We start from the raw sequence: 26,072 nt of genomic DNA, 5'->3' as shown, positions 1-26,072 counted from the left end.
TTTTATAACAAATTGAGAGAAAAAATATTCCAATATCATTCTTGCAATTAATTCATACTAGTCCAAATTATTATTTTTCCAATCACATTAATATCATCATATGTAGAAGAAACATTCCCAATTGGCCAATAAAATTTCAGTAATGCCATTAAATCAAAAAGAAAGAGGTGACATAAGAGAACAATATCACAGTAAAATAAAATATAGATAAAAAAAAAGGTCCCACAATCTTTTTCATCCGATGACTTGATCACATTTTTCGTCCTAAAAAGCCACGACACATCTCTGACTCTGTTTATTTAGTCAACAACTACAACTTCTCCCACTACCCCATCTTTCTCATATGACTCACAGTCATACAGAATCTAATCTATTTTGAACTTCTTTACGCACAAGTAAGAGCTTAGTTTAGCCCCTCCTTTTTATTTCATTAATTGTTGTGGCATATGGTTCATCTTTATCAATGACTTAATGACTATACTTTCTCCATGTTACAACAAATAATGGTGGTTGTACTAGTATATCTCTTATCACAATTACTATCATATTTGATTTTTGGCGAATATATCGTGTCATAATTAGACCTGGTTATTGGACAGGGTAGTCCAATGACTAAAGGAGTTAGCGTCAAATTTACAAGGCTTTTATTGGATAGGGTCATTATTAAATAAAGAACAAGTTCGTCAATGAATAATGGGAATAAATGATGGGGACTCCCATCAAGTGATTTATTTACCATATCGCCTTCTTTTTTAACTTTGGCCTATATATTTGATTGCACCTGAATACCTGATAGCTATGCACCAATCTTAGCTTAGTTAGCTAATCTGATCCTTAGCTATGAACATACACTTGAATAATTGAATTCAACTTTTTGGGTCACCGTCATCTATGAGTATTAGCCTTTTTCACATGTTTTTGGGCCTAGGTTTTTTTGTATTTAATGTAACCGTGTTTACTGTGTAGTGTAACGTAACTTTACTTTGCCTGGACATGAATGTACATGCATGCAACGCACGCATGTTGACAAGGTTTTTGGAGGCCAGTAAGTACAACTTTGTTCATTTCTTCCGACAACATCATTTTTTACCTTTGATTTATATTGCAATGAATTTGCCTACTCCTAATAGTTCTTTCTAATGCATGGAGAACATTGTAATTTCAATCATGAAATTACGGATATTAAAGATAGATATTACGCACTTTGTTAAAATATTAAAGATAGTATTTGATTATTTTGATCCATCCATCAAAAAAGTAAATGTTGCCTCTAAATGAACAGGCCATCTAAAAATAGAGGAAGCACGATGAAATTTAGGCCCGTTCTTTTGCACAGGCTGAGAGAATCTGAACTGAACTGAACTGAGAGAAACGACACCGAAGATTGGATGGTGGCCGGAAGCCATCAACGGTCACCATACATACAGAATAACGCAACGAGTAATTGAGTGCGTGTTTCAGTTAGGAGGACATGTTTGAATGTGAAGGTGAAAGAACAGCGTACACTATTGATTCTTGGGTCCATCAGTAGGCAGAGCGCAGAGGCACGCAATTTTGTAACTGCCACACATGGAACAACTTAACGTGACAGTAGCACACTATTTTTGACTTGCAAATTGCAATACAATTGTACTATAATAATGGTCTCTTTAGCAAGAATGAGCAAGCCAAGATCAGCATACACGTAGTATTGATTATTAGTAGTGTTTTAAACTTTTATTCATGGTAGGCAAAATTTTTATGCGCAAGTTTCATTAGATAAGTAAGCATTGAATTTAACTATGATCTAATTAATTAAAGTGTTATAACTAATTCCTTAATCGAATAATATATGTTCGTTATCGTCATTTTCAATTTCAACAACTACTTTTACTTAATACTTGTGTGTTAAATAATTATGAAATGCTAAACGCTAATAGCTACTTGCTAAATTGCCAACACTTACTGTAGCCTATGTTACTCAGACACGAATTGAGTGTCTACTCGGATATGGGGTGCCCAAGTGTCAGACGCGGCTATTTTGTAGAAAAAAGTCAAGTTTTTAGTTTAAAATGAAGTATCCAAGTAAAATATCGTGTCAGACACGACGCGGCACGACACCCCATTTTTAAGGTAAATGAAGGTGGCGGAGTAACACTGACTGCAACAACTAACAACTAAGGTAACCGCTAACCGTTTTGCCAAATAAGCCCTAAGTTTTAATTTAGGAAAGAATCAATGTTATGTTATGCATGTATGATCACCTTTTTTATTTACAACTAATCTATAAGCTCCCGAGTGATGTTGATTGTAGTCCTGTAAGTCACACCAAAGAAAGATAAGCAAAGGAATGATAGTTAGAAGTTAGAACTATATTTATTTCTATTGGGGCTTGATTTATCGCCTATCTTGATTTCTATTAGGCCTTGTGTTTGAGGTGTAATGCAATTATGTTTTTGAGATAGGGAAAAAATGACGGCTTTAGAAGCATAATATTATAGATATCATTATATCAATATAAAGTTACATGTTAATTGTGAATAATAAACTGATTTTGTTAATCCAATCTAATCTTTGCTCATCAACAATGATGTGTAGTACATAGTACGTAATAACTAAAACTTATTTTTACTGTATCACTATATAATTTTTATCACATATATCGAAACATATTAACATTGATTTTTATTGATTATTTAAACTAATAAAGCTATATTGAGGACAAAAATAGGTTAGTAAACTATTGAAGTTATATATTTTTTACTCATCAAAACTAAACCTGGCAATCGGACCAATCGGATCTGGATTCGGACTAGAGCAATTCAGCTGGGACCTTTCGGATCAAGTTAAATTCGAACCGAGCGGGCCATTTCGAAACGGATCGAAATTCGAATTATGTTTCAGATCATCATTGGATTGGGATGCTTTTCGGATCGGACAATTGTGGATCAGATGGTGGGTTGTCTCATCTTTATTATGTATGGAGTTGTTACTCCTTTGATTTGATGGTTTCTTTGACCATGAGCTTCTATTATGTATGTATGGAATTGTCACTCTTCGTGTTTTCGAAAGGTATACATAACTAATTTGCATAGTCAGAACTTGTGCCAAAGAGTACTTGTGATAATCATTTTTTTTAACGAGTTAAGTTCAGTACTTTGGATCAAAGCCTGATGGATGCCAATAATTTCTTATTGCTTTGAGATCGGGTTACCTTTGGATCAGATTAATTTCGGATCGGACAAGATCATATTGAGTCATTCGGAATTCGGATGAGTTTCGGATCAAGATTATTTCGGTCCGTATCGGATCATTTCAGGTTCAAACCGTTTGGTTCAGACCCAGATCGGACCACAGATCGAATATTTCGGATCATGACCAACTTTGCCAGGTCTAATTAAAACTTATTAATATTACAAGTTAAACAACACAGACCTTACTAATTTAATATTTCGGATCAGGACCAACTTTGCCAAATCTCATCAAAACTGATTAATTTTACAAGTTAAACATCCTAACCTTACTAATTGAGTTTTTTTTTTTTTTTTTGAGGGGACCTTACTAATTGAGTTTATTCCCTCTTAATGTCCCATAATAATGATAATATACGACTATACAAGCACATTTCAAAGTTGGTAGACTTGTTGAGCATCATGCAAAAGCTTAGGCTAATTCCTCATCAGATACGACTCAGATGGTAAAATTTGACCTGGAAATTAACAATTAATGCTTTTGTAGTATTGCTTGAGATTGGTGGTATAATCTAATCCAAAATGGCTGATGAGGTTCTTGACATATTATGACCAAAGCACTTTCGTCAGCAAAAAAAAGTGGAATATTTATACAGGTAGTAAAGAAGGTTGGGAATTTAATCCAAAATTGGTACTCTATTTTTCTTTGCCTCCAAATTAGTGACATTTTGAAGCTAGGTCCCTTCTTTTTCCCGACTTTTTGATAAGAAAGCAATGGATTATGGACGGTTCTTGGATCATTATAATCTGCCAATCTGGATATGACTGTGTATGTACTTGTCAACCACTCAAATCTTAACCTTAGCTTATGACTAGAAGTATTTGTAAAGAATGGTACAAAAAATCATACAGAAGCAAGCGGCAGATAATAGTCGAGTAGTGTTGATATCAATTCTAATTTCAAAGATAATGGAATCGAATCTTACCACTTGATTTACAGTTTTACAATTAACGATTTACAATTGAATCTCAAAAATCATAGACTATAGTAGAGTAATCCCCAATTTTCCCCGTCTATATTTACAAGAGCTTCATTATCTTACCTTATATATATAAAAAAAAAACATAATCAATTGTTCATTAATTGCGCATACTACTTCTTAGGAATAAAAGAATCAAGTTAGATTTTAATCATCATTCTTTGTTTAATCAAATTCTTTCAAATCTCTCTAATTTTTGTAGAATCATGTCACGAGAAAAGAGATTGAACAAAGATGTTTAATAGGATCAGGATCGAGTCTATACTAGTACTATATTAAAAGGTGTTCGTATGAAAGTCTATGTGTCGCATGGCACCTCCTCTAAGGTGCTAATACAAATGCTCGATTTCAATGTCAAATCTCTCAACTAAAATAGTAACATTGTGTAGTTAATTACGAGGTATCAAACTCGTGAATTATGATATGACAAGTGAGAGTTTAACCATGAATCTTACATTAAATCAATGTTTAGTATTTGAAATTAAAAAACAATAATGTCTTAAAATCTATATAAATATATTGAAAGGCGTTCCTAGACAAGGAATGTGTCATGTGGCGCTCTTTTTTTTTTTTTTTTTTTTTTTGACAAAAGATGTGGCGCTCTTTGCCTAAGGGTATTTAGTTCATTTAATCCATGCACAATAAAAAAAATTAGAAATTGCATAGTATAGGCATTGATCTCATGACCTCAAGTTTGTATACTAAAATCTTAACCACTAGACCAAGTAATATTTGGTGTTATCATTTTAAAGTACAATATTAATAAATGAAAAGTTTACCTTACCCGGGACAAAGCTCGTACCTAATAATTGGTTATAGCTTATTTAAAAACTTATACAAGTAGTTAAATCCCTAACACTTTAATGGTAATAACAAGAGATCGTTGTAAACATAAACTCTTAATTCAGCCATTTTTTTTTTGTAGAAAGTTAAGCCATTTTTTTTCATGACGTTAATTTTGTCCTCACCAGACAAAAATTTACGAAAAATAGTAACCCGGAGCATCGCACGGGATACTAACTCGATGAAGTTAAATCCTATGCAAGATCCAATTCTTAGTGAATTTAGTTCGAAATCAAAGTATATATTTTATTTACCAAGGATGTCTCGGCCTGACCTATTAAGATTGAGGTACTATGAACGATAGGTCACAGTTTCGAATTCCTCCTCCCCTTATTTGTACTTTTTACCGTCTTCGTGGCTCATATGCATAAAAAAAGTATATATTCTATTTAGTCAAAATTGTTTTCTTTTATTATAATCGATATATTTCCTTTTGAGTCGAGTTGATTTAATTCTAAAGGAAATGTGAGTTACGTTGTCATGAATCATAATGACATCATCCTACATAAATATTACTCCCAATTAATAATTAAGACCGTACATTAAACACGGTAGAGGAGGGTTATGTACGTTTATAGTAAACAATACTATTTCATTCAACTTATATACCATGTTAACTAATTAAGTTTGGTACATTTATCTTGTACCACCAAACACCACTAAGCCACTTGTTGTATTAAAGCAAAGTCAAGGTCAATGAATTGTCATTCTGATCTTGTAAAACATTATGACCATTACTTTGACTTGTACAAATATACTAGAAGTAGTACATGTTAATAATATAAAGGAACTAGCCTAATTAATCTCTGTCACATAGAATTAAGCAACTTCATTCATTATAAGACTATTTGGGATTCTAAGTGTACTTAGAGTGTAATACTAAATATAAAATGTACTTCACTTTTATGATAGATATATTAAAAGGATTTCCTAACCTATCGCACAAGTTATAGGTTAAGAGAATTATACAAAAAGTTTGCATTTCAATATCCAACCAATCTTCAATATTTATTCTTATTTATTATTTCCGAATAGAAATTTGTTGTATTATATACTTTTCTTAATGAAATCTTGAAATTCTTAACCTATGCCTTATAACACAGGTTAGAAAAATCCTATATTTATAAATAGATCAAGCTTGAGATTAAACTTAGCTTGGAATTAATTTACAAATTTGCATTTAAAATTTGGAGCCGGGCTTATTTTTATCTTCATATTAGTGCATAAAAGCCATGATTTACTGAACAATATTTAATACTTCCTATGATTTTTTTACCCACTTGAAATTCTGACTCTTTTTACAATAAGAGAGAATCTTCCAAATTTTTCTTAATATATAAGAAAAAATATAGTCATGTGAGGTATTATCTGATTCATCTCAATAAATACTTTATTAATATTTGTAATATGCAATAAAATATATTTAAAGTTCATAAATACATTAATAATTTTTGTAAGGTAAGGAGAAGGTGTCCTAACCGGACTGAAACCTCACTCAGGTCAACCCGACCCGACTTTGCAAGCAAAAACCCCTTGGAAGTAGGGAAATGGTAAGGGAAAATCTCATCCCCAAAGTGCTTCTAGTAGGGTTTGATCCCACAACCTCAATGTTGTGAGATACAAACCAAATCATTAAACCAAGTAGTACTTGGTATTACATTAATAAATAGCAAAAAGAAAATGACATAAAAGTATTTAGGTATGGAAGATAGTATTGTTGACTTGTTGTACATCCCTTACCTAAAGAAAATCCAGGCGAAAGAATAAAAAAAAATACGAGAATAAGGGATAACCTAGTGGTTAAAGCTTTCCTCCAAGTTTCAGGAGGTCAAAGAATCAATTCTCACGCTTAATAATTTGGGATCTCCTTTATTTCTTCAACTTATCAGGATTTCTTATTACTTTATTTTAAAAAAAAAAACTAGTTATTAGGCCCGGGCTATGCCTCGGGTAAGAAAAAATTTCATTTATTAATATAATACCTTATGATAATAACACTAAATATAACTTAGTCTAGTGGTTAAAACTTTAGTATATGTACTTGAGGTCTTGGGATCAAATCCTATACTATGCAATTTCTAAATTTTTTTAATGTACATGGATTACATGAACTAAAACTTTAGGGAAAGCGCTACGTGGCACATAGACGTTCTTTCGCACGCCTTTTAATATATTTGTATAGATAAAAAAGATGCCAATGGCAAAATGGCCATCAATATCATTGCAGATTGGAACTCTGTGATTTGAGGCGCCAAAGATACCATCTATTACATCACTCCATATGGCATATGCTACCTTATTCAATAGGCAACCGTAGCTTAAAAGTTTGGTAAAAATCGATCATTTCATTTTTATCAATTACCATGTCATCAACATATCATTAGCTTCAAAGCCTTCAATATCGTCTTGATTGGCGTTACGTGTGCCAGAATTGCTCTCAATTATTGTATACGCAAGGAAAGAACAAGTAACAAGTTATAGGTAAAACTTAAAAGGTAGTACTAATAGTACTGGAGTTTGTCTAGGCAACCAACCGTTTGAGTCTTTTAGGAGACTCAAACAGGGGCAATTTGGTCATTTTAAGCTTTGGAAATTTCACTCGCGTGTTGTTTGGTACCAATGCTAGGTTAGATTGGTACATTGTCCGAAAATTTTGATACCAAAGTAAGGTTGCTTGGTACCAATCCTGATAACAATGTGATACCAATACCAGGTTATAATGGTACCAATGTGAGTGTTTGAGTCTTTTTTGGACTCAAACAGTTGGTTACCAAGGCTTTCTCAATAGTACTGCTAGTTTTTTTATTCCTTTTGAAAGATTGCTGGTTATTCCCTCCGTCCTATTTTGTAGTTCTTGTATTTTATTCGGATGTCTCAAAATGCTGTTTTTATATCTTTTGTTTTCATTTTAAAACATCACTTTTTGTTCTCTTTCTTCGCTTTTTCACATAATTTTTTGACACCTCATTTAATGCTCCTTCAATTTCATTGGTTAATTATATAAAAAAAAAATATTTTTTTACTCTCTCTCTCTCCTCTTTTCATATGTCACCTATTTAATGTTTTCATTTTTTTATGACGAATTGACGATAATTTCAAAAAAGCAATTCCTCCCTATGCAAGTACTCCTTTCGGTCTTTTATTACTTTACCCTTTTTTTGCATAGAGTTTTAGGAGAAATAATATTGTGGGCCATAGAAAGAAAGAAAAACTATTATTTTATATTAAAGTTGAATGTATTTGTGATAAAAAGTTAATGATCTCATTCCAAAAATAGAAACAAAAGAAGTGGGTAAACTAATAAGAAACATCCAAAAAAGAATAGGGGTAAACTAATAAAAAACGGAGGGAATACATCATAATTATTGTTTTCTTAATTCCCGTGCCTAAAATGAAATGAGAACTATAAAATGGGACGGAGGAAGTACCTGCTAAGTATTTTGAAAATTCTCATTGAATTTATTATATAATTCAGGGGTGACAATGAGATGAGACAACTCGCGAGTTACTCGATCAAAACTTGACTCGGTGAACTCAAATTGAACTTGAGCTCGACTTGAGATGTGTGTGAATACAGTTGAGAAACTCGATGCTCGACCAGGAAACTCTTGAGAAGCTCGAATACCCAATTATCATTAGCAAAATACCTAAGAATAGGAGTTAGCTCAAGTGGGTAGAGCGCTCCCCCTTGGCCCCTGAGGTCAAGGGTTCGATCTTTTCCCCCAGCATTATGCTGGGGTATTTTCTTAGCATGCTATGCATGCCTTTACCACACAATGTGTTGGTGTTTCCTACAGGCTAGTAGCCTGGTGTTTCCTACAGGCTAGTAGCCTTGTTAGCTCTTTGGCTGACTTAATTTCCTAATAAAAAAAATCATTAGCAAAATACCTAAATTCAATATTTTTTACTCCCTCCGTCCCAAAATATAGTTCCCATTTCCATTTTGGGTGTCCCAAAATATAGTTCCCATTTCCATATTTAGTTCCACATTTTTCCGTAATTTGCCTAGAAAAAACGTGTCCCATTATTTATTTGCTTCTTGAACTTTGTTTTTTCCTTTGTTTATTCAACCAAAATGTTACAATTAATGCTCTTTCACCAATTATCTCCATTCTCTCTCCTAAAATCATCTTTTGCCATACAACATTTATTTAAATAAACAAAAAATCTTTACTATCCCAACTTGCATAAATTACCGTGAAAAAAGGGAAATGGGAACTATATTTTGGGACGGAGGGAGTATCTTATTGTTGCTTTTAACATGAGAACCTTGCAAGCTATTCGAAATCAACTCAGTTAATGCCCGGATAAAACTCGACTCGAGTGAGCTCAACTCACTCAAACTCGACACGAAATGCTAACAAATCAAGTCGAGCTAGCTCAAACTCGAACTCAACTCGCATCATTGCCACCCCTTAAATATCATATTATAGAAAGTCAAAATAGTTTGGTGGAAAGTGTTCAGCATATATTTACATTAATTACTACTTCTTACTCTCTTTTTTTACCCCAGTCAATTTTATGTTTCTTGATACAATACTTTGCCAGTTTTTTTTAATTATGGCTCCGTTTGGTAGGGTGTAAAACGTTTTCCCGGAAAATTGTTTTCATCTATTTTCAGTTTTACATTGTTTGGTTGACAAAAGAGTGTAAAACCATTTTCCCTTGGGGTAAAATTACTCTCCCAATGATGGAAAACCATTTTCCTTTCAAAATGAGGGAAAACTATTTTCCTTCTCTCTTTTGTACACTCCTATCATTACCTCCTTACTTTCCCTTTCATTTTCCTTTCATTTCATCATTTTTTTTACATCGAACCAAACAACGGAAAACTAATTTTGGAATTATGTTTTCCATTGTAAATTGTTTTCCATGAAAATCATTTTACACTGAAAATATTTTACGCCCTACCAAACGGAGCCTATAAGTAAATTTTATTTGAAAGTTATTCACATCTTTAAAATATATATATATTGATAAAAATCATAATATGATCTCACATGATTAATTGCATTAAATATGCCAAAAGTCGACTATATAAATACTCGTCAAAAATCAAATTGTTACAATTACAAAAACATCATAAGAAGTATTTACTAATCACTAATGACCGACAACCTGACATTTAAGATACGTAAGTACCGCTAATTGACTATAATTACTGTCTCTTTTATCCTTTTTGTTACTCTTTTCTCATACTATCCTGTAGCTATCATCACTATCAAATCGGACAAATATAGATCTAAAATATTTGGTACCCATGGCATAAAAGATCAACAAATAGTTTGGTGTTGTGCAGGTGTTATGAACCCAACTACATTAACATAGGTATAGTACGTGAATGTAATTTTGCAGCTCATGTTCTCATTCAAAAGTATTTAAATAAGCAAAGAAATAGATTAAAAGAGATACAAATGAGCACGAAACGATTTATGATATACCACATCATAATCAGATCAGGATATATACATATTAGTATATTACAAACGCGTTATGGATCGATGCAATAAAACAAAATAATATCAAAATAGACCAATCACGCAAAGATTGATTAACTCATTTCAAATCAAAATTTTTGGATTGTAGAATGTCAATTCAATTTCAAATCGATGGATAACTCATTTTTTTCTCAAGCTATCACTCAAAAGTCGAGTAATTAGTAATCCATTTTTTTCATGTCGGATTTATTTTTGTGAGTGCTAATAAATCAAAATCGAATCAATCAATAAAGTACTTACGGACAAAAAAGTTGCTTGTTCAAAAGAAACGACTATTATTCGGCAAAAATCAAAGTGTTGCAACTAAATGAAGCATTTACTAATCATTAGGATGACCGGTAAGTTGACATTTTAGATACGTAAGTACCATTAATTGACTATTATTACCATCTTTTTTATCCTTCTTATTACTCTTTTTTCATATGATCCTATAGCTATCAATCCTCACTAGAAAATAGGACAAATATAGATCTAATATATGTGGTACCTATATATGGCATAAAAGATTAAATGTATTTGTTGTAGCTCAAATTTTCAAGATATAATTATAACTTTTTTTCGTATACATCTACATTTGTCATATGCATATTACGTGAATTTGATTTTGTAGCTCATTTTTTCACTCGAGAGGATTCAGTTAAGCAAACAAATGAGCATAAACACAATTACCACATTATAATGTAGATCATTAGATGTTTTATAAACGCGCTATTGATCAATGCAAAAATATAAAAAAATAAAATCGAAATAGACAAATTAGGCAAAGTTTAGTCAATTCATTTCAAATCAAAATAATACAGGCTTGGATAACTGTCAATTCAATTTCAAATCATTGGTCACCTCAATTTTTGTCTCAAGCAAGCTATAACTCAAAAATCGATAATTAACAATCCAAATATTTTTCAAATCGATTTATTTTTGTGAGCTCTGATACATTAAAATCGGAACAGTCAATGAATTATTTATAACAACCAAGATACTTGATCAAAATAAACGACTATTATTATAATAAGTACATAAAATTTAACATCATAAGGTCCATAAATTTAAACTACATTACACTTTAACCCATCAACTAAAAAAACTCCGAAATATTAACAAAACCCCACTATTCTTATCTAAATATCCCTCTGAGAAACACCCATTTAAAAATGGGAAGATTTTTTTTTTTTTAACAAAAAGAGATACTCAAAAAAACATATCATAAAACAGAAATACCTAACTATGTCACCTATCTTTTTTTTTTTTTTTTCCTAATTCCATGACTCCAAAGTTGGGAACCCAGTAAACCCATCAAAATCCATCCTCGGCCCACCACCACCTTGACCCACCACTGCAGGCGGCCCAAACTCAACCAAACCCGGGCCCATAACTTGTTGTTGATTATGATCCAAGAAAAAAGCTGACGTGTCAAGTGTAGGTAAAACACACCCGGTTTGTAACCGGTTCACTACTCCAACCGGCCTTTGAGGCTCCGGTTTAAGTATCGATCCAACTTGACCTGAAACCGAACTCGAGTTAAATCGAACCCCAGTCACTTGTTGAACCATTTGTCTAAAATTCTCCGGGTCAGCCGTTATAAACGTTGTAGGAGAACGTTTCGAAGCGCGAGACTTACGTTTCGTGATCTTCCCACTCGGAGGCGCAACGTTTCGAAACGTCGTACGTTTCGAAACGGTTTCAGTCTCAGAACCACCTCCTGAGCTGGAAAAACTCTGTGTTTGTCGCTGTGATGACGGCGTTTCGACGCTAAAAAGTTCCGCGTACGAAACGTCAACGTCCGAAACGTTATTGTTATTATTATTACTATTATTGTTGTTATTGTTGTTGTTGTTGCATATCGATTTGTGAAGAGCTTTAGTTAGTATATCTGCATCACGAGCAAATGCTTCGGATATCCATGAGTTATCGAATGTAGAACGAAACGCCCACGTTTCGTTACTCGCAATCAAGTTATCAGATGAAGCCATTTTTTACTGGGAAATTTGTGAGGAAATAATAGATGAAGAGAAAATATGATGAATTTGTATGAAACTATAGAAGCATTATATAAGGTATAATTGGAGGTTAAATTGATGGAAAAAATTGAGTCAAAGTAGAGAAGAAATGTGGGATTGATGGAAGTTAATAAATGAGTCTTTTAAGTCAAAAAAAAGTGAGGTTGGAAGAATGAAGATAAGAAGTGTTGAAAAGATTTGAGATTAGTGAAGAAGGAAATGAAGGAGAAAGTATGAGGAGGGAGAGATGGAGTTTATAAGAAGAGAGGGGAATAAATAGGACGGTGTAGGTGTGGGGTTCATATAAGCGCGTTTCTTGGGACACGTACTCTGGTTTTATTTGTCCGTACAAAGTTTTTGTAAGATTTTTTTAACCATGGTTAGTTTTTTCACTTGATATTTTGCTCACATCATGTTCAAACAAAAGGGAAAAAAAAAAAGTTACTAGTTTGTTGCTTTTATAGTGTTGACTAGTTTTAGTAATTTTTATTTAGGAGAGATATTGATATGTTAGGGGAGTAGTAGAGGAGTTTGGATATTCTAGAGTTTTAGTGAAACTTTATAAGGTAGAGTTGTATTTGAACTATATTAGAGCTGATCAACTTCAGCCTAGTTCGATTTTTGGGCGGGTTCGAGAAGAATTTTTAGGTCCGCGGTCGAGTCTGGTCCAATCTTGGCCCGAAACAGCGGGCTTAGGACACAAAGATTGGCCCGAATTTTAGCCCGGTCCGACCAATGGGTAAATGGGTAACTTTTTTTAAGGCGTGACCCAATCCATAATAACCTCTAAACCATACCTTTTAAAATTAGGCTCGTATTGGTGGGAGGAGAGAATTAGATGGTGGATTTTGATGAGAAAAAATAAGGCGGGTTTTGAAAAGAGATTATATGAGCCATTATTTTGTTATTTAATGGTTGATATTGTTCAAACTCTACTTTGTAGTACTTTGTAGAGTTATTTTACAACTTTAGAGGATCCAAATACGGAGTAAAGAGATTTTCAATTTGTCAAGGATGAGAATCGATTTCAAGATATTTTGGAAACTCTAAAATATGTTATAATAATCACTTAGATATTGGTAATTTTTAGTTGACTATTTTAGTTATTGGTTGGCACTAGTTGTGTATGTGTATACTTCGACCTTATCTCTTCTGGTTTGAACTGTAGTAAGTTATAACAAAAATAAATTGAACTAAAACTGTGAGAAGAAAAAACATGAACTAAAAGTAGATCAACTTAAGTGAACTGAAATTGTGCCTAAAAGAACGTGATCTTCCTCCATTCCATTATTATTGCAGTATCATTCCTTGACACGTTATTTAAAAGCAGATAAATGATTTAAAGATACTATAGTCATTATTTCTATTTTTGCATACCATTATGAATAACACTACTAGTATACTATAGTCATTTCATAATCTTTTCATGATTTGAAGATACTATAGTCATTTTAAAGATCTAATGTTCACTACTACCAAAAATAGCAAGAAAACAAGTTGTGCGGGTAGCAGTGTAGTCGGTACAGTGATAGTTTGACGGTCATGCCGCGTCGTCATTCGTCGCTATTCGTCTACGCGTAAACTATTCCTAGACTAGCCAGTAGCTTTTACTCATACTAATATAAATTATGCAAATTCTGTTGTTTAAATTTTAAAGTCAAAATTACATTAAATGAAGTCAGCAGCAAAATGTTAGTCTTATTTTACCTAACTGTTGCCTTCAAAATGACTGCCTTCAAATTTGAAATACTCGCCCGTTCCAAATTATTTGCTACATTTGCTTTATCACAAAGATCAAGGAGGGAGTGGGGACCATTGCCATAACAAGAATTAACAAAAAAAACAAATAGGTAAATTGTGGGACTTATGTATTATATATGGAAATATTTACAAAAACCAAGGAGGGAGTGATGGCAAATTTGTAAATAAAGTGTGGGACCTATGTACTATATATGGAAATAGTTACAAATGTAACAAATAAATTGGGACACACCTAAATGGCAAAATGTAGCAAATAAATTGGGACGGAGGGCAAAAATTATTAAAAGAGACGGTCTAATTATAATATAAAAGTAGACCTAGTAACTAAATGGATTAAACTAGTGACCGAAATAAGTTAACCTAGTCACTATTGGGCTTTAATATTGGGCTTAGCATTGCCTAATTTTAATTTAAAAGTAGGCGGTCTCTTACAAGACAAACTCGACGGATGGAGTATTAATTTTGATAAAAATCATTGGGCCCATACACAAGTCCACTTCAGATATCGGGGTTGACTTAAGTGGTGAGCTTTTCCATCTTCCCTAGTAAGGTCTAGAGTTCCATTCTAAAATCGATTGGTAATAGGTGGAGTAACCGACCAATGTATGTGTTAGTCATTCTCTCTAATTCTTCAATGTGGGACAATTATTCCTAACTCACATGTGGGTTTTACTCTTAACAAATTTTAGTTCGACTTTTATACGTGCCAATGTACATTTTGGATAATAGTATCTTTAAATATCCAAGTAAATATATATAATTGGTACATTTTGACTATTGGTAATGATAATCTTATCATCATTGGGCCTTTTTTTGAATTTACTTTCAGTTTAATTTATTTCATTTTCGTTAATTTCATTTCAGTTTTTCTCTACAATTTAATTTCTATCAATTTGGTTTGGTTTAATTCAGTCAATTTAATTTCTCACAATGTAAGAAAATGAGGCCTAGGGTAATAGTTGATGTGTTGGCTACTAATGGCTTGATAAATTAAACTTGACAATCCTGTATTTTATTCTAAATAAAACAATGATTGTAGTTAAACAAACAAAACCAATTAAATTAAGATATCACACAAATATATGGTGAAGTTTAATTTGGCATGATCTATATCAAATAAATGGAATCCAGTAAAAGGTTCAACGAGTGATTCTCATGGCTTTATGAGTTGTTATCAATGAAATATTGTCCTGTTTATCAGTGATGATCAATATTTTCTAAGATGCCTTTGGCAAGTCCACATCAATAAAAGAGCTAATTTGTTTATCTTATTGCAATTTTTTTCTTTTCGTAGTTGGTTAGTTAGTGGCTTAGTGCTCCCTTGCCTCCTTTTAGTCGGTCATGATTTTTACTCCCTATTGAGATGTCTATAGAGATCAACTGTTTTTCTTTCGGATTTTAAAAAATTACAACACTTCGATTTTATGATTGTTAATACATAACTTTAATATTAGTATCTATAGAATATTCAAATAATTCAATAATATTTATATTATAGTTAAAGAGCAATATGCAAACAGTGTAAAATTTTAATTAAGTAACATCATTACCATTTTTAAATACAACGGAACCATAAAACTCAAGCTCAAGGTAATTTGTTGGATAGCTTTTTGAAGGTTTCTCCTTCTATTCCTATAAATTAAAGAATGTGGAAGTTGCTTGGGTTACCCCTCCTGAACATGCCTTTAAGCTTAATTTTGATGGTTGAAAGTTTTCAAATGGTAAAAGCTTCCTTTGGGTTCACTATCCGGGATCATTTGGGAGGTCTTTGTCTTGCTGATGCTATGGCTTTGTCGTCTAATTGTTCTATTCTTCAAGTTGAAGCTTGGGGTGTGAAGGCAGCTAGGTTTCTCAATATTTCCTCTTTTAAAATCAAAGGGGAAAATCTTGTGGATATCAATTCTATAATTAGGAGATGTTGAAAGATATCGTGGGATCGGAATTTTCTGGTTCGGTTGTGATTCGATTGAAGACCTGGAGAATGTTTCATAAGTTTCGTTCAACCACTATTTTAGAGAAGCGAATCAAGCGGCAGATTTCATGGCTTATAAAGGTCACGAGGTTTCCTCTCTATTATATTGGTTTTCTTCTTCTAATTTCATCATCCGAAAGAATGTTGTAGACTAGTCCTATATTAGAAACGTGCGGTACCTAGTTTTTCTTTCTTATAACAAAAAAAATAAAGCTAGTGTTATGATTTATAAGTGAAGACTTATAAAATTCAAATCTTGTTATCATAAGTTTGTGGAACAAGCTAAGAATTTGGGAACATAAGATTAATTTGGTAAGATGAATAAAAAAGAAGCAATGTGATGCTTTCTTTTTGTTAAACATGTAAAGATACATCAACATACCTATCTTAGAGGACAAAGGGTGAATATGTCTCGAACGTTTGCCAAATCCACGCGAAAAGTAATTACACTCCAGTAGAGAGGAATTTATGAGATCCCTGTGGTAAAATATATAAGACTCAATTCTAGGATCTTTGTAGTATTGTCAACATCAATAAGCTGTCACATGCTCAATAAAAGAGCTATTACTATACTATTGTTATAGGCTATGAAGCTCATATGAACTCATACATATATATTCTATGAATTATTCTTGTGTTAAGAAAAAAATACTATGTGTCGACTTCAATACTGTATTTCCAAAATCAATCATTGCTTTAGATATTAAGACAAATGGTTTATTACTTTTCAAATATAAGTCTCAACAATTATTTGTTTCCATCAATCAACTATCAAAAACTATTTTTATTATGGTCAATACGATAAATTTATATATCTATAAAGTTTATTTAAATGCACCCGGACCATTTCTTGAATAACAAATAAAATAACTTGTAGTTAAATTTTTATTTATATGCTTTTTCGGGAATTGATAAAAAAGTCACATTTGAAATTGTAGCACTTAATTTTTCAAATATAAATAAATAGTAAAAAAAACACAGATAATAATAATAAAAAAAGAAAGGGAACAAAAAGTGACGATAAATTAATAATGAATTTATTTTACCTTTAACAAAATTCTTAGAAGGATGAGGGTCCAATAATATTCCTTACTTTCTAGATTAAATGTGGGGTCATGAGCTAAGAAAATATAAACTTTACTTTATTAAAATGGGCCCACAAACGAAGAGATAAAAAGATGATAATTAAGTACCAAAAATAATTGGGAGCAAATGAGCAATGGAAGAGAAATCACATGCGGAAGCGATGACGTGGGTTTTTTTTTGGTGATATGATGAGATATGTGACGTGCAATGTTTATACTCCCTTTGTTTCATTTTAATTCTTACACTTTGACATTTTATACTATTCACGAATTGCATTTTAATTCTCATTTGTAATTTATACGTGAATAAAAACATAGTCATGTGGGATCTTGTTAAATTCATCTTAGTATGTATTATAGTAATATATATTTATTATAATTTTTATAAATACAAAACTAGAGATATATCATCAAGTTTTGCATTTGGCATGCGTGAAAAATATAAGTGTAACAATTATAATGAAACAGAGGGAGTAAAAAGTTCTAATAAAAGATTGAAAATGAAAGATTTGTACTTTCTCAGTTTTATATTACTCGCTACATTTCTTAATTCACATACTGCTAGGTACTTTTTCGAAAAGAAAAAGGTAAACAGTAAAAAGAAAAAGGGATCCATATGAGAGGAGAGATAGAGAGAGTTTATTGCCCAAAAAAAAGTATAACAAGGAATGTAAAACTTCTCACTATGAGAAATATGGCGAATATTATGAAACTGATAAAGTATTTCGTCATTGAGATTTTAATTTTAAAATTTGTGGTATGATTATGATACTAGCTAATAGCTATGATTTGTTATTTGTTTCTTCCACATTGGAGACATAGTGTAGCCTTGTAGGCCAAGTTTTGTTGGGGTTTATGGGAGATCGAGGTCGTAGCCCACGCCTATGTTGGGCCCTTAATTTGGATTTTTGCAAGCCTAACCCACTTGATATTTATACTCCATCTCCTTGTTTTAAATTGTAACCATATAAAAGATTTACTAATAATATCTTAAAATAATTCATTGGCACACATACTGCCTTTGTTATATAATAAATGAAATACTTATTATTTTAAACCATTTCAAAATAAATAAAACGATACTATACTTGATACTTCTTTCGATCTATTTCTCATTCTCGCTATTCATTACATGGGTCTCTCTCTTGTTTTTTTTTTAATCTGTCTTTTCTATAAATCTTCGTGCAAAGATTCTTCGTTTCATTTAAAAGAAAACGAAGGAAGTTCAATATTATTTACATACACAAATTGTAATTATTAGACATATTTGTTGGCAAAAAATTATGGTCAATGTTCAAATTTAACCATAAAAATACAAAGTCTAACTATTTAAAAACACGAGAATGATATGTTATCTATATATTTAAAAATAATATTATTGTAAGGTCATCATCATTCTTCAAAATGCACCACAACACCAATGATGAAGACTTGTCTTTTACATCATCAAGTTCTTGATGACAGCTCACTTGATAGGATGTGAACATATTAGTGTTGATTATCTAGCCTAACTATGCAAAAATCGTGGATTAGACTATGTTTATCTGGCTATTTTTGTTGAATTTTTTTTCCTAAATTTAATTACTTAATTAGCTAAACTTAGCTTATGGGTAGTTTAACTTAAATATGCAAAAACCTATATTAATAAATAATAAGTTAAGGATAACATCAAAAAAAAAAAAGAAGTTAAGGATAACAAACCTTAGTTGTCATTTGTCCACTTCTTAAGAACAAGTTTGGTATGAAATTAAGTTTCAGAAATTTGTAAGAGAAACAACTAAACAAAGAAACCATAATTTATGTTATTTGTTGTTTAATTAGTACTACTATGAGTGAGGATTGAGTAACATACACTTAGTTTATTAAGGATATAGTAGTATAACTATATATATATTTCCATCAAATTATTACCTTTGCAAAAGATTATGATAATATATTATCCTTCTCAATTTCACTCGTGGAGTGGGATTCAAATCCTTTAGAATTAATTTTAGCGAAACTCAACAAGGTAGAGTTGTATTTGACCCATATATTTTAAAATCAAAGGGTTCATATTAGGTCCTGTTTGGGGAACCATTTCTGGTGACTTAAATGATAAGGTGCTACAATTTTAAGTTACCTTATATGATTATTGGTGTTTGGCCTGGTGGAGGAACTTAAATAAAATTTAAGTCCAAAACTTGACTGAAATTGAGTTGGAGTAAAATATAGCGTTTGAGATCGGGTGCTGATTTTTTTAAGCCTAAGAAGATATTTCAACTACAGTCATACGTAATTTTATCAAACAAGTTATGCAATCAGCTAGCTTATCAGTTTCAGCGTCTTAACAGTTTCAGCTGCTACCTAATCAGTTTCAGCCACCCACTACAACAAATTGCCACTTGTGCCACGGTAAGAATCGTGGCCCAAGTTAAAGGAACCCGTGGCTATGTAATCTAGCCACGGGAATTTTGGAAAGTACTCCCGTGGCGCAAGTGGCCGTGGCTAAGATTTTGCCACGGGAAAATAGAGGGTGTGGCGTAAAGTGAAATGTATGCCACGAATACTCCCGTAGCTAAAATATCCTTTGCCACGAGTATTACCGTGGCTGCAAAGCCTTTGACTCAAGTACTATTGTGGCTAAAATAATCCCTTTGCCATGAATTTTACTGTGGCTAACAAATCTTTGACTACAATTTTTTCTCATGGCTAACCAATTCAGTATGCATAAGATCTCCCGTGGCAAGAAAGAGAGTACACGATTTTATATATGTTACCAATTTCATATGCCAAATATATATTTTTGTGCAAATAAATATATAGTAAACCATAATTTTTAATATGGAATAACGAAATATTATTATTAATATAAAATTTCTAATATCTTTACATTAAAATGTACTTGAAATAAAAAGTTCCATGGCAACTAAATAAAAACACAATATTCTCCATTCTTTTTACATAGAAAAATTATAAACTACATAGTACTTTAATTGTAACTAAGAATGTGTCTTGTGCTTGATAATATGTACCCTCTTTCTCCAATCTGTAACAAATCAAAAAAATTTGTTAAAATACTATAGTGACATCCATTAATCTTGCTTTGATCGAACACAAATTAAGAACCAAAAAAAATGCATTAACAATATTAGTGTCTGGTTGAATTCTCTATGTCTACAAGGATCCTCTTTCTTTTACTATATTTCCTTTTCAAAATGAGAGTTGATCAAACACATATTGAAAATTGAATGCCTTCCAACTTTGAGTTTTATTTACATATCAAATTAAGCATTTCACATAAAGGTTTTAATTTTGTGAAAAAAGCAAGACAGATTGTGTTTTCCCAATCAACACTAATGGAGGAGGCTCTAAGCTGAAGGCTGTCAATGCTCTTCATAAGAAGCTGAAGGCTGTCAATGCAACATCTTTGGTATCTGCATGATTTCAGATATTATATTGCTTCAACGTCAGAAGCTACTGATATTAGCATCCCAACTTAAATGGAAATGTACACCCTTGTCAGCTTCTTAAGCATAATATCAAATTGTACATCTCTCATGCCCTAGAAGAAGATTAAAAGGAAATTTCTAAAATGGTGATCACTCTTCAATTGTATATAAGTTATTACTTGACAGTAGTACAAGTTCTTATGAATTACGATCTTGACTTGGGTAGAAGATAAGAAAAAACCCAGTTATTTGCTCAAATCTAAAACAATGGTATAGGCTAGGATATTCGATATGTTGTAAATGGTAAGTGAAAGTCCTCAATTACCACTTCCACATACAAGCCAGAGCGATTTGGTTGTTGTTTTCTATGATGATGAACCTGCTAGTATAATATCAACATTCAGAGAAAAGTCCAACTGACATACCCTTAGTACCAGCCCCTTTGACAGCCAATAAAACCCACAAAATTTACCCTATAACACCACTTCATTTCCACCAGAATACCCTCTAAACGTCACAGTAATCAGCCATTATAACACCAAATATATAGCAGCAAATATCACCCAAAACCTGCAACGATACCAATGTATCACCTCCAAAACCAACAGCAAAAAAGCAGTAGTAAACCACCCCTTTTACAAAATTCAATGAATAGATAGGTGCTAAGAATTACCAACAGCCAATGATCAAATAATATTAATAGAAATTATAGTAACCAGTTAGATATTGCATTGATTTACCAAAGAAGTGAACCAATTACTATCACACTCATTCGAGAGGAATGTGAGCTCTCCAAGTCTATCACCTTACACTTTTCTGAATACCCTTCTCCTTATCCTACTCTCTTTATTTATAGATCCTAGAGTAGATTCTAGAATGTCAGCTACATTCCCCCTGGACAGACATTTCTCTAACCAATCTCCCTGAATTTACTCTTAGCTCTTTTTTTGGCAAAAGTTCTCTTTATCATGTGTATGCAATGCTATTCTGTTTAGCAAGTTGTTGATAAACCACCACTGATGTGTTTCTTATGGGTGCAGGACAGATCATTATTCTTTTCTTAAATCAGGATCCAAACCTTTTGCGGGCTTATGTTGTCCGACCTGAAGGAACTCCTCTTCTTGGTCTCCTGGTATGTTTAATAGGTATGATGTATCAAATATGGGTCATATATATATATATATATATATATATATATATATATATATATATATGCTGGTGTACAATCTCTGTATCTGGGTTAAAATAGTTAATTATGTATGCTTTGCATAAAGTGGAAACTGTAGAATTCTTATCTTCTCTATTAGGGATATTGAAACAAAGATATATATATATAATTCATAGTTCCTGTGGGTAATGATGGGTAATCGCCCTGTAATCCGGGCGACAATGCTCATTTGCTTTATTTGATCATCGAGATATGCACCTTGAGCAGGAAGGAATTAATTGGGCATCTTGCGCACCAAATTGCTCAATGTGCAATTATTTGCTCCATTGTCATGGAGTTGAGGGTAGATGAACAGGAAAACTTTTGGTTGATGATGTTTTGAGTCTAGACTGTAGACACTTGGAGTATCTACTATATTAGACAGATGTATAATTGGAAGCATGCTTCTCTAAGGGATTTTAGTGGAGTGCTACGACATTGTACTTTTTTTTTTATTTACTTGGACACCTCATGACTAAGTACGTACTACCTACTGAAGTTCTGTGGGGCTGCTTAGAGATTGACATACCCTTAGTACCAGCCCCTTGGACAGACATTTCTCTATCCAACTCCCTGAATTTCCGCACCCACTAGAATAATAGTAACTAACCACCTGCCAGCTCACTCTTTCACTCCAGTATTCTGCCAGCTCATTCTATAATCTAGTATTCTTCCCCCTAGACCTCCTGGTGTATGTGAACCTGATAGAATGCAGTCAAAAGTGATGTAGCAATAGGCAAGCTTACAGTGTGGAGATGTTGGTAAATGGAAAGTGAAGAAGAATGATTAATTCACGAAATAGGCTGTTATAAGTATAACCTTATACAATGTTTGTAGCTGAAGGAAAACATCGAGGTTGTATAATTTATTTGCAGTTTGATGTAAGACACATATTGCTAGAATTTGATCGAATATGAATATTGTCAGGTCATCTGAATAATTAATTAATTCAGTTATCCTAGGAACTACTTCTATGTATTAGACCAATAATCAGGCCTTTATAGATATTAAAAGGCATGAAATTATAGTATTAGATGTTGCTATGCTATTGCTTCGATATTTTTATGATTTTTATACTTCTTGAGTTCTTGTTAGGGAATCATGCAAAGTACTACCTCCAGTATCTCTTAGGTCTAACAGAGTATCTATAATACGACATCAAGTCAGTTGGGAGCTCAGCAATTGGGGTTAACCAAATAATAGGCGTAGTTGTTTAGTATGCTAAATTTATAGGAGGAATGGGTTATTCATATCAAGGTTATACAATCCATTACTTTAACTGAATAGTTAATCGATTGAGCCATTCAAATTTCAGGTGTGTTGTTTGGGCAGGTCAATCTCAGCTTGGGTAAAAAACCAGGTATCAAGTACGATTCACGTCTAGGTCCGGTTGGAGTCACTTTGCCAAGTCCTAGACTTGAAGAGAAGGCTAAAGGACTCGGTTGTTTTGCTTTGTTAATGCTAAGAAGTAAGAAGCAGACTACAGTGAGTTCCTCCAAAATGTTGACAGGAGCAGCTTGTAGAATTCGGCTATAAGACCCACAAAATTAACAGCCAATAAAACCCACAAAATTCACCCCATAAAACCACTTCATTTCCTCCAGAATACACTCTAAACGTCTACAATAATCAGCCATTATAACACCAATTATACAGCAGCAAATATCACCCCAAAACGTGCAATGATACCAATGTATTACCTCCAAAACCAAAACCAACAGCAAAAAGCAGTAGCAATCACACCCTAAAATCCCCTCTAGGAAAATATAAGAAAGTAGGTTCAGAAAGGAGGAATGCACTCCAGGAATAATTAAAATTAGTATTTCTATTATTATGAAAGATAAGTACTTACTTTAAGTCGAAGAACCATCACTCGAGGAATCATTATCGTGAAACATATCTATCCCAAAACTTTGTAGTATACGCTTGAACTTGTTCTCCCAAACCTTATTGTTTGCAGCAATTTTTCGATCTACCTCATTCCTGGTTTTTTCGGCTTCATTCTTGGCAAACTCAGCATCTTTCCTAGTTTCTTCAGCTTCCTTTCTAGCATCCTTGGCCTCTTTTCTAGCATTCTCAGCGTCATTTCTTGCTTCTTGAACTGCTTGTTCAGCTATCTTTTTAGCTTCAACCACCTCTTGATGTAGATCAATTCGAGAAGGCTTGACTTGAAAATGCTTTGTAATGCTTTTTCCTGGTCCATAAGCTCGTAAATACCCATGCGTATCTTTGCCAAGTACATCTAGAAATATTTGTTAATGGAAAAAAATGAGAAATTTGCTTCAGCTAAAATATGGAAAGCAGATACTTCAGAGAAAAATGCATAATCATATTCTATTTTGCAGCATGCACAATATCACTCAAAAACAAAAGTTGCTGAAGCAGGAAGTCAGAAATTTGAACGAGGGTTTCTCCAATATTCAAGCCTTGGATCATATCTCAGTACCTATTATGATTTGTTGCTGAGGCTAACTTACAAGCAGAACTGAATAAGAAACAAGCTGTTATTGCTGACAGAAAAGATTGCAGGCCCTGCCCTCGGCCTCACTGAGAGTCAGAAGCAATTGATGAAACTCACTTTCACAGGTGATGAGATTAATGCTGCAGTGTTTTCTCATTGCAAATGGGAAGGCTACTGGTATTCATGAATAAGAGCCAGTCAAGATAAGTAGATAACTTTCCTAATGAATACTGTTATGTAATGTAGAAATTTCTAAATCTTGATCCTGTCGGTTTGGCCTTCTTATAATTAGTAATTAATCAAATAACTCTCAGTATTGCGCTTAATCGGGATATTGAATATTTTACATAACAATTCGATAATTTAAGAAGTGATTCAATTGCTTAAAGAACAAATTAAACACAACTAAGACAGAATTCAGATATAGTGAAAGCAAAATTGGATATTATCGAATATTTTATATACAACACAAAACGACTAAAATCGAAAATTGCACACATAAATCCCTAAAATAATCAAAACAGTTCAAACGCGAGGAATGAATAAAGAATACTGTTCTGTAATGTACAGGTCCATAAAATATTTTATATACACCATGAATAAAGAGAGGAATGAAGAATTACCAGTTCAAACGCGCAATTCTACAAGATGAAGGACCGGTGAATTGCGTTAGACTGATGACGAGGTCAAACGCGTAGAATCTAGAGTAATTGAATGCAAAGCGTAACTCCGTAAGGATGGGTTCTTCGTCTTCTATTCTCTTTGGAACAGATGTCTGAGAAGATTTTGATTATCAAAGAAACGACGGTCAAACAACAATGGTTGAATTGCAAAGCATACAAATTCATAAAAACCAACCGATTGAATTGCAATCTTACCAACGACGGTGTGAGGGAGAAGCCGATCGTCAAATTTCATGCATGAATTACAGTGGTGGTTTTTGAAGGTAAGAAGAATAGAGTTAGATAAATGTGTGAGGAATAACTCAGCCTCAACCAAAGTAGGTTTAGAATGCCAAAATTCCTTCTACCGCCATAAGCATATGATTAGCGCTAATATTTTGGAAATTACAAAAAAAAATTGATCTAAATTTTACGTTTAAGTAAGAAACAAATACTGAACCAAATATGCTTAAATATGTGTGTTTAATAAGTTAATATGAAAATAAATATAAAGGAGAATAAATAAGTTAATAAATTTACAACAAATTTATTTACTTAAAAGGCATTATTTATAGATAGATTTATGTGTTCCTAGTTGGTTGTTAAACACTTTTTTTCGAAAAAAAAACTCAACATTTCTATAAAAAATGTTAATGTATTTTAACAAAAATGGACCACATATACCCTACTTTTAGTATGTATTATGTTTAATATACTTTTATATAGAATAACAAAGTCTGATGGCTAAATTTGTGATGAAAGGTATATTTATTGCCATGAAATTATAAGCCACTATATTCTATTTTCCAGTGGCCAACATAGATTTAGCCACGAAAATTTGTAATGTGGCAAAAATCGTGGCATAGATGTATGTTTGCCACGAAAAATTTCTTACTCTTGGCTGAAGTTTAAAGTTTGCCACAAGAAAATATCTACCCGTGGCATAAC

The 26,072-nt window shown here is 32.6% G+C and overlaps 1 protein-coding gene and 1 long non-coding RNA gene across 2 annotated transcripts; both read right to left on the bottom strand.

Annotated features, from left to right (window-relative positions):
* Positions 1-11,528: 11,528 nt before the first annotated feature.
* On the bottom strand, positions 11,529-12,801 carry LOC104889622 (calmodulin-binding protein 25). Its single transcript, XM_010674880.4, has one exon. The coding sequence runs from the start codon at positions 12,519-12,521 to the stop codon at positions 11,805-11,807; it is 717 nt and encodes a 238-aa protein (XP_010673182.2). The 5' UTR covers positions 12,522-12,801; the 3' UTR covers positions 11,529-11,804.
* Positions 12,802-20,178: 7,377 nt separating this feature from the next.
* LOC104900760 (uncharacterized) lies at positions 20,179-25,605 on the bottom strand. Its single transcript, XR_791103.4, has 4 exons — positions 25,341-25,605; positions 25,086-25,237; positions 23,854-24,243; positions 20,179-20,391 (listed from the first exon to the last, which is right to left on the bottom strand). It is a non-coding gene; the product is annotated as an uncharacterized LOC104900760 (long non-coding RNA).
* Positions 25,606-26,072: the final 467 nt, after the last annotated feature.

This window comes from Beta vulgaris, chromosome 3 (genome assembly GCF_026745355.1).
Source record: "Beta vulgaris subsp. vulgaris cultivar EL10 chromosome 3, EL10.2, whole genome shotgun sequence".
NCBI lineage: Eukaryota > Viridiplantae > Streptophyta > Magnoliopsida > Caryophyllales > Amaranthaceae > Beta > Beta vulgaris.
The sequence above is the reverse complement of the archived record's forward strand: the minus strand, read 5'-3'. Positions and strand labels throughout refer to the sequence as shown.

Bases quoted from the DNA above. Each gene is read 5' to 3' on its own strand.
- LOC104889622 (XM_010674880.4), bottom strand. From the start codon at position 12,521: ATGGCTTCATCTGATAACTTGATTGCGAGTAACGAAACGTGGGCGTTT.